The following is a 9,947-nucleotide window of genomic DNA, read 5'->3' on the forward strand; positions in this document are numbered from 1 at the left end:
TGTATTGTGTGGAGAGATGTGAAACCAGTCCTACAGGGCTGTTGAGTCCTGGTGTGTCCTTGTATTGTCTTTCCAGTTTCACTGCCTACACGTTTGCCGGTGACTCAAGAGGAAATGTCGATAGCTGTTAATATCTTTTACAATCTATAACGTTGGTTATTAATTTTGATTAAAATATATATATTTATATGTAAACTACGTGTCAGTGGTGTTTATATGGCCTGTGAATAAACTAGCAAGTATTTATGAATGCGCGTTTCTACGCATTTGGAGAGCTTTTACGCACAAGAGGAACTTTGTTGAATTGTAGGTCCGCTTTGTTTTAGGAAGACTGCGAGGTTTTAATTTGAAGAAGCGAATAAAAAGAGGAATATTTTTGGAGACATGCGCGAGGCGCGCTTGACGCCCCTATTGTTTTGAAGAAGCGCGAGAGCACAGGTGAGGAGCTGGAGCCGTGAGCTGGACCTTTGTGGATTATATACTTTTAGTCTGCTGTGGAGTTACAATAACAACATGAGCAAAACGAAGAACAAAAGTGAGAATAAGACAGAAAAGGCTTTGGCTGCGGAGAAAGAGCAGTTCGCTAAACAACAGGTAAATACGTTGTTTTTAAACTTGACGTCGGAGAAGTTTTTGTATGTTTTATTGTTTGTTAAATTCGACTAGATGATGATTTGTTAAGTAACTTTTGATGTTGGCTGTCCAGAAAATGAAACGTGAAGCTAAAACCGACAGAAATAACATTTTAAGTTAATATTTCAGTCGAAATATAGAAAGATTTTTCACACTTGCTTTACATTTTGCTCTAATGATTCTCTGCCTTCTTGACTTTTGGTAAATCCAACTTTATGACTGAAGTTGAGTCTCTTTTCTTTCAGCTGCACAGCATCAGCAAAACTCTGGTCTCCGGTGAAACACCAGTCAAAGAGAAATATGTGCGCAGTATCCTTTTAAAAAATAACATTCATTTAACGCCATGTTTACTCCTAAAGATGCAACTTGGATTATAAGTGAAAAATTACAACTACCAAGATATATTAGTGCACATGTATGTGTATTGCAGTATTTTATTGTATTTAGATATTCGTAGTTTTATGAAATGGAAAGCTGTATATTATAGTGACACCTGTAAAAGCCCCACTAGGGGGCAAGAGCTATAAACTCAACTAAAGTCTCATGCTCTGTATTGGAACTATTAAAAAATAAAAATAAAAATGCATTCAATTCAATAAAACAAGACAAGACAAGAGTGCAGCCGTGCTGATGGATTTGTGAGGCTGTACTTTGAGCAAAACACTCACTGAGTTAACATTTGATCTGCTGGTGGCGCTCGAGGGAAGGTCAGAGGATCACTAAAGTCATTAGGATTCATGCTCTGGGGAACATGAATGTGTGCAGAAGATTTCATGGCAATCCGTTGGAAAGTTGTCGAGATGTTTCCCACTGAACCAAAAACAAGTAAAAGTCCTGTATTTAAAAGCATTATTAGCAAAAGTGTTCTTAAAGTATCAAAAGTAAAAGTGCTCATTATGCAGAAAGTGTTGTATTATTATAGAATATTATATTAATCCGTTTTTATCACTAACAAATACCAATAAGAGTTTAATAATGTTATCATTTGTCAAGTATTTGGATACTTTGTGTACTACTGAGTAGATTAGTAGTATATATATCATATAAACACATGGTATTTATGTTTAATAAATAAATGTAGTGCAGTAAAAAATAGAATATTTCCCTCTGAGGTTTAGTGGAGTAGAAGTATAAAGTGGCAGAAAGTTGAAATACTTATGTACTTAGTTACATTCCACCACTGGAAGTATTGCATTAGTATTTTTGGAGTTTCCTTGACGGCTGTGAAGATATCATCATTGGAACATATAAGGAGGGTGGAGCCGCCACCTTCTGGTCCTACACCCTCAACCTGCCTCTCTCCAGCAACTCCATAATCTGCTGGAAGTTCTGCTATCTGCTGCACAAAGTGCTCCGGGGCGGACACAGAAATGTGAGTTCAGATCTATACATCCTCTCAATCTTTTACTAGATAAGTCTGTTTTTCCTTCGTCTCTCGCTCCTCCACTCCTCCCTCTGTAATCTCCCTCCTCTCTTGGACCTACAGGTTGTTAGAGATTCTCACAGGTACTGCCGCAACGTCAAAGATATGGGCGTTCTCTGGGTGAGTAGCAGAGGTGGAAGAAATACTTCAATGTGATTCTATGTGACATTATTAGATTGTTAAAACTGTTGCTTCAATGTTAGAGCAGCGTGTTGCTGTTTTACTACTTTATTTACAGTTAGCTATATTAGTCCAGTGCTTCCCAACCTAAGGGGTCGGGCCCCTAAATGGATCACCAGATTAATCTGAGAGGTCGTGAGATAATTCAATAATTTAAATTCTGATTTTTATTGTGAGAAATGTTTTTACTCTTTGCGCATTTAACAGTTATTTAAATTAAACAATGTGAGAAGTTTAGAGGGAACATTTCTCACAGGGAACCACCGGTTTAATCTTTATTAAAGGAGTGTTTTGTTTTTAATATTAAATCTTATTATGAAAAGTAAACCATTATTAGTGGTGCAGTAGTTTACTTTTTAAATGAGTTCAGCAGAAGTATAACGTAGCGTACTTGTACCTAAATCCCCCACTGGTAAATATATGTATTTTATATTTTTAAATTATATAAATATAATGTGACTTTGACTTTATACATTTTATCTTTCTATTGTATAAATAAAATCCATGACAACTTTCATTTGTTCTTCCAGGGAAGCTTGCATGATCGATACGGCCACATCGTTGCCTTGTCTGCCAAATTCCTCTGCCACAAAATGGAATTTCACACAAAAGTAACACATAAATATAAATGTTATGGTTTATATAATTCTATATGTGACAAACCCAGAATGATAAACCCATTTAATTCTAAAATGTATTCACAGCACAAGATGATCCCAGGTAACCTGGAGGCCAGTGATGAGACTTTGGACAGGGAAACGGGAAACGACAAGAACAAAGTGTACACTTCTTTACCAACAACTATGGGCTCAGTGATTCTCTTAGAAAGGTGGTTAAATGTGCTGAATGAACGTGGTTGTAATGTCTTGCAGGTTAGATATGACACAGGAACTGATGGATTACTTGGATGCTGGACTGAAGATGCAGGAGACAGGTGAGTCCACATGTTTTCTTTTTCTTGTATGACATCAAAACCAGTTTTATCAAACACACAGGAGAAAATAGTGCATTCGTTGAGGACTATTTTCAGCGGCGGATTAATCCACATTTGGAGCTGTAGTGAGTATTTAGGGCAGCAGGACGGTGTGTGTGTTCATGGTAATGAAGGAACATATCATCCAGTGCATCAGTGTGGCTCATTGATGTGTTTTAAAATGTTTGGACAACAATGGATCTCTCCGAGGAAGAAGATACATCAGCTGTTCTCAGTTTGTATCCTCAGTAAGTTTGCACTTGTTGGGAGTCGCTTTGGACAAAAGCGTCAGTTAAATAAAATGTAATCAGGTTTTGGATACACACACACACACACAATACTTTTAATGGGACTTGTCGACAAGAATATAAATCTAGAATATCACCACTTATCCTTTGATCAAAAATATCTTTTTGTTCAGAACAACCAGAACAAAACAACTGGAAGACAATAATGCAAAGCATGTGAAACATGTGATTTAAGCTCAAGTTCAACACTTTAATCAGCTACCAGGAAGACAACTCACATTTTGACACCAGGACGGCAGGCAACCAACCTTCTGCTGACTGTGTGTTTTGAATAGCGTCAGAATAAGGACCTACTGTGACCGACTGACAGACGAAGAAGATGTATCAGACTGTGGATACACACGCTTGTTAAGGGCTTTCATTGGATTTGTTGCCGATAAGCAACATTTAGAATATCTCCAGACTTCTCCTTCGAGTTGTCTTTTGATTTTGTATTTTTCTCGTTCAAAGTTCTGCGTCAGCTTGATGCCAACGGCGCTAACTCTACTACTCCAGCTGGACAGTGCCGACTGACTCCTCTGATTCCCCTCATACTGGACTGCAGCTTCCTGTACCACTTCTCTGTCCTGTTGATGTTCAAACTGCACGGCTGTGAGTATAACATCAAACCGTACGGTGTTAGAGCAAGTGCAACTCAGACTAATCATATCCCCTGGTTTATAGGCATGGCTCCAGACGTTCTTCTTGGACATCGAGAGCGGTTCCGCGATCTATTTAACAAGTAGGTTATCAGTGTTATTAGGCAAAAACACACACTTTTATATCTCTTATGGGTTCTGTTGGTGACATCAGTGTTTTCTTCTGCAGCCTCACACAGTTCTTCAACAGAGCCAGAGAAATGGAGTTCTTTAAAACGATCATCCAGATCCCAGATCTCCCAGATGTGAGTGACATAAATGTTTCCACATATACATTTGATTTGTGTGGAAGTATTCAGATCCTTCACGTAAGCCCACGGAGTCCTTAAAATCCTTGAAAGTTTGTGAATTTAAGAGGGGAAGAAATCAAGGCATTATTAACAAAACATAATATTTTATAAGCTCTTCATGTTTTATATGTAAAAATAATTCAATTTGTACTTAAGGTACAGTACTTGAGTGAATGTACTTATTATTTTTCCACTACTATCCACCTTGCATGCATTTTGTTTATTGCACAGGCTCCTCCAAACTTCCTCCGTGCTGCTGCCTTGGCTGAGTATAAAAGGCCGGTGGTGGTGATGCCTAACGAGGAACGTCATGACGGAGAGGAAGTGGAGCCGCAGACGGAGTTAAAGGAAGCACCACAGATGCCACAGGTACATGCAAGTCCAAAAATAAATAACGTTTTCCACCTCTTCTTCTGCTATCATGGCTAACGTTTAGTTTTCGTTTCTTCATGGCAGTACTATTTGCGCAACCAAATGGGAGCGCCTGATGCTTCAGTTGAGCAGAGGGAAACAGAGAATGAGAGTCTGAAGAGAGAGCTGGAGGTGCTCAAACCAGAACTACAACTGATCAAGAAGGAAGTAAGATCACATTGGACGTATACTTTATATACTGTTGGGTAGTTTAATCTACAGCAATGTCTATAATCTACATACCTTTCCTCAGGCCAGGAGGTGTTTAACTGAGTTAAAGGCTCAAGTGAATCGCCTGGAGGCCGAGGTGGAGGAGCAGCGCAACCACAAACAGATGGCCATGGTGGAAAAGGAGCACCTGCGGATGGAAGTGGAAGCTTTACGCTGCGCTAATGTCGCCAATGTCGGGGCTCAGATCGGCTTCAAGGAGGCAGACCGTGAGTAAACAGATTTGCGTCCGTGTGAAGTACGAGTGTAGCTGATTCTCACGGTGTCCTCTTCATCCCATCGGTGTCCTCACAGATCGAGCTCAGGCAGCAGAGGTTCGTTTCACTCAACTCAAAGAGAGACACGCAGAGCTGATCACCAGCCACGCTGACCTAATGAAGAAGGTAAACTGCCTCGTCACCTTTCACACATTCTCCCTTGTGGGAAATGAGTCTGTAAAGAGTTTACTGAGTAGTTGTTATTCATTTATTGGGATGCTGTCATTTTATTTAGAGTAGAAAATACCTTGAGCTAATCTTTGTTGATTTACTCATTTATTTATTTATTGATTATGACGCTGTTGTAAGTAAAATACATTTTGTAGAATTTCTAGGCTTCTACACGTCCTTCTTTTTCACTTTGTTGCCGAGAGTGAGATGAGAGAATCGATGCTACTCTCTTATCTGTACCGTCACTCTGAAGCCAAGGCCCGCAACCGGTTAGCTTAGCTTAGCGCAAAGGCTAGAAATAGATAGAAACAGCTAGCCTGTGTCTGTCCGATGCAGCAGATCATTTTTGTACAGATTAAACAAACAAGATAAAACATGTTATTAGTGACTTTTAGATGCTGTTTTTTTCTTACATTTGTACAAAGCCAAGCGGTTTCCCCCAGTTTCCAGTCGTTATGCTAAGCTAAGCTAAGCTAAGCTAAGCTAAGCTAATCAGCTGCTGGCTGTAGCCTCATATTTTCTGTACAGACAGAGTGGTACCGATCTTCTCATCTAACTTTATTCAAGGAAGTGAATGAGCATATCTTTCTAAATGTCGAGCTGTTATTTGAAAGTGAGTTTTTTTTTAGTAACTCTGAAATGTTGTCCGTGTGTTTTTTGCAGAACGCAGAAACAGTGAAGTTGCTGTCGGGTACAAAACATGGTCAGGACGATTTGCTGAGGAACAAACAGCAGCTGGAAAATGAGCTGGAAAATCTACGACAGGAGAAAAGAAACACGGTGAGAACTTCTGACTCATAACCGCCGCAGACGGCACGTGAACACCTCCTGATGTGATCTTTTCTAACCAGGAAATATTTTGTGCTGAAAGACAAAGACTGTCGTGAGTGTTAATGATGTGTCTCCTCTCAGATGAATCAGCAGCAGCAGGAGTTTCAGCGCCTGAACAAAGAGCTGCTGGAGCAAAGAGCAGAGCTGGCTCTCCTTCGCAGCGCGCTGGATAATAAAGAGATGGTGAGACTGTGAAACAATGAGGAGAGACACTTTTATTCAACGCATTAAAGATACAATGGAGCAGAATTAGACGTGCTCAGAAGTTTGCGAATAGGCTCCCCGTAGCACCCAGTGAAGTGCGGTTTGCAAAGATTCATCTCGTTCAGTGGCCTCATTTATTCCCTTACATATTTGTGTTTTCTTCAGGAGGGCTCTCAGGTGAGCAGCAGCCTGGCAGCTCTGCAGGCTGAGAGAGATGTGCTGCTGCGCTCCGCCAGAGAGAAAGACGTGGAGCTCTCCTCGACGAGACAACAAGCCCAGCAGCAGCAGGGATGCCTGGACCTGGAGAGGGAGCGGCTCCACCGAGAGCTGGAGGCTCTGAGAGCTCAGCTACAGCAGCAGGTACAGACTCATGACACGACGAGGGATGAATTAAGTTAAACTTGGGTTGATATTTCTCACTGCTCTGCACCTTTAATTACATTTTAGCTTATTTTTCATCATCCTCTTTAAATCCTACTTATGTTACTTTTATATATTTTCTTAATGCATTTTTATGTTGTCTGTCAAAGCACTTGTTTTTTAAAAGTACTGTATAAATAAACTTGCCTTGCCTTCCCAAAGCTTGCCATCAATGCAGAGCAGAAGCTGGAGATGGACAGGCTGAGACGGGAGCTGGACTCGACACGAGCAGAGTTGAATCGTGCAAACGGCGCCCTGCAGAGCAAAGAAATGGTAGAAATATTTCTGGTCACTTTTCTCACATAGTCTAAAAGTCCTCTAGAGAAAAGAAACACTCATTGATACTTGTTTTGCTCCTCAGAGTGGAACCCAGCTGAGCAGTTCCCTAGCAGGGATGCAGGCGGAGAGGGAGGTGTTGCTGCGCTCGATGAGGGACCAGGAGGCCGAGCTCAAGCTCCCTCAGGCAGCAAGCTCAGCTCCACCACGGCTCCCTGGAGCAGGAGAGGCAGAGGAGCAGCATGGAGCTGGGAAGCCTCCACGCTCAGTTACAGCAACAGGTGCTGCACGCACACTTCATGACCTGCACAGGGAAGCTGGTATGCATTTCAGACGTAGTTACCGATGAGTTTATGTGTGTTACATCAGGCCTGTCGGGAAGCTGAGCTGACCCAGAAGCTGCAGGATGAGCAGTTCTGTCTGCTGCAGTGTGCTGTGGTGGAGGCTGAGGGCATCATACTGGACGCTGTGGCCAAACTGGACGACCCCGTACATGTCAGCTGCATCTGCTCACCTGGTAAAACCTCATTCATTTCTTCCTCCACTAAAATATGATATTCATTACACTGATTGTACTTAATACTAGGGCTTTAAATCAGTTATTTTCATTATCAGCCAATAAAAATGCCCATGTTGACGTCTTAAAATAGGTTGTTTTGTCTGAGTAACGAGGGAACAGCCTCAATATAAATATACGAAACAATAGAAAGATAAAAAAGGTAAAAAAGATGATGTATGATATAAAACTGAAAAATAGATTCACTCATTTGAGAAACTCGATTAAAGTCTTTTTATGATTTGCCGTTATGTACATAATGTGTAATATAATTAATAAAGTGAATCTTGATAACACTTAACTTCAACTGAGCATTTAAAAGCACTATATAAGCATTGATTACGTGTTTCCACACCTTGATGCCATGAAGGAGTTATTGTTGTTTATAACTACGTTAATATACATTTAAAAATATCTGTTCTTACAACTACATTATATTGTATTATAATCCATTTATTAATTGTTTTTATACAGCTTGTAAATGCTAAAGTAGGCAGGCTGAAGTAAATTCTCTTTCTGTCGTTCAGATTATTTGGTGAATCGAGCTGAAATCACTCTAAGTTCTATTGACAAAATGCAGCAGAGCCACGTCGTCTACCTGGGAAACAGGAATGGTGAGTGAGCTGTGAGTGTGTGTGTGTGTGTGTGTGTGTGTGTTCAGGTTTGGAGATGAAGTGTTTATATTTTAGATGATGAGTGTATCTGATGTAACCTATTGTTCCTAGATGCCAGTGGTTTGTTGAGAGCGGTCACACAGTTCTCCCACCTCACTGCGGACACGATAGTTAACGGAGCAGCAACATCTCACTCTGCTCCCTCCGACCAGGCCGACTGTGAGAGACGCACATTCACCATGTAACCGTTAAAGGACCATATACTGAACAGTATGCACAATCGGTAAACGCTACGGTTTCTCCTGCAGGTTTAACTGACAGCTGTCGGGATTGTGCGAATCACTGCCTTCAGTTCTTGAAGGATCTGAAGCTTCAGGCCAGTTTACAGAGAGCAGATCCCTCCGCCGTGCGCTACACTGTCCAACGCATCCTCGCTTTAGGAAAGGTGAGACATGGGAGTCTCCAGCCATGCTAGCAGTGGTGCTTTGAGCTAAACACACTGATGTTTACCAAGTATAATGTTTACCATCTTAGTTTAGAGTGTTATCTGTCTCTTTTACATTTATTACAGCCACTTACACCAACATCTAATGACTTTTTCATTTGAATATGTAATTGTACCTGTTACCAGTGGAGGAAGAAGTACTCCAAATACTCTGTTACAAAAGTACAAGCATCAACATGTACTTAAAGTACCAAAAGTAAGTGTACTTACGATTCATGTTTAGGATCTGCGTCCAAAAGGACAAGATGTGCTGAAAGGAGAGCTGGGATACATGGTGGATAAAGAGATGCTCGCCACATCGACTGCCATTGAAGAGGCTGTGCTGCGAATGGACGTAAGGACACTTGAACAGACTCTGTGCACACACACACACACACACACACACACACACACACACACACCTGGTGATGCTTAACATTTCTGTCTGTTTCTCAGGAGATACTGAATCAAGCAAAGAGAGACACTTCTGGCGTCAAGCTGGAGGTCAACCAGAGGTAAGATAAATATGTTTTTCATCTTCTCTCCGTCACTTTCTTAACTGCAATCTGTGTGATGTTTGTTTTGTGTTTCATCGCAGTATCCTGGGATCCTGTTCAGACCTGATGAAGGTGACACGTCTGTCTTTGCTTTTAAAATACATTTCTGTGATCTTCTGTGATTCCTTTCACTCAGAGTTCTGCTTCTTTGCTCTCCAGGCTGTTCACATGCTGGTTACAGCTTCTACTGACCTACAAAAAGACATCGTGGAAGGAGGCAGGGTGAGTCACCTGAAGTTCAAATGACGAGTTTCAGATCTTCTCCCGGGTCTATGTTGATGAAACATCTATGGATTAAACTGAAGAGCCCATTCAGGAGTAGAAAAGTTATTTGCAGAGTAGGAAAAAACGCATTTACATGGCCGTAAATTCCTGTTTTTGTTCCCCTCGCTTCACTGAAAGAACACTAAACTGTGTCCATTGTTAAAATGCTCATCTTCATTCTTTCACCATAAAAGAAGTTTTTTTTAATTGCAATTTAAAAACATACTAT

At 40.9% G+C, this 9,947-nt stretch overlaps 1 protein-coding gene across 1 annotated transcript in view; it reads left to right on the forward strand.

The window, feature by feature from the left end:
* Positions 1-400: 400 nt before the first annotated feature.
* hip1r (huntingtin interacting protein 1 related) overlaps positions 401-9,947 on the forward strand; it is a 14,704-nt gene continuing 5,157 nt past the window's right edge. Inside the window, 28 exon segments of the mRNA XM_029445520.1 lie at positions 401-594; positions 879-942; positions 1,863-2,005; positions 2,120-2,176; positions 2,767-2,847; positions 2,941-3,017; positions 3,109-3,170; positions 3,968-4,108; positions 4,181-4,238; positions 4,325-4,400; positions 4,677-4,814; positions 4,902-5,024; positions 5,110-5,293; positions 5,379-5,467; positions 6,176-6,292; positions 6,425-6,526; positions 6,713-6,907; positions 7,130-7,240; positions 7,329-7,418; positions 7,420-7,524; positions 7,613-7,760; positions 8,327-8,413; positions 8,525-8,632; positions 8,722-8,858; positions 9,142-9,252; positions 9,354-9,412; positions 9,496-9,526; positions 9,614-9,676. Of these exon segments, the coding sequence (XP_029301380.1) occupies positions 514-594; positions 879-942; positions 1,863-2,005; positions 2,120-2,176; positions 2,767-2,847; positions 2,941-3,017; positions 3,109-3,170; positions 3,968-4,108; positions 4,181-4,238; positions 4,325-4,400; positions 4,677-4,814; positions 4,902-5,024; positions 5,110-5,293; positions 5,379-5,467; positions 6,176-6,292; positions 6,425-6,526; positions 6,713-6,907; positions 7,130-7,240; positions 7,329-7,418; positions 7,420-7,524; positions 7,613-7,760; positions 8,327-8,413; positions 8,525-8,632; positions 8,722-8,858; positions 9,142-9,252; positions 9,354-9,412; positions 9,496-9,526; positions 9,614-9,676 (2,838 nt within the window). The 5' untranslated portion in view covers positions 401-513.

This window comes from Cottoperca gobio, chromosome 12 (assembly GCF_900634415.1).
Source record: "Cottoperca gobio chromosome 12, fCotGob3.1, whole genome shotgun sequence".
NCBI classification, from domain to species: Eukaryota; Metazoa; Chordata; class Actinopteri; order Perciformes; family Bovichtidae; genus Cottoperca; species Cottoperca gobio.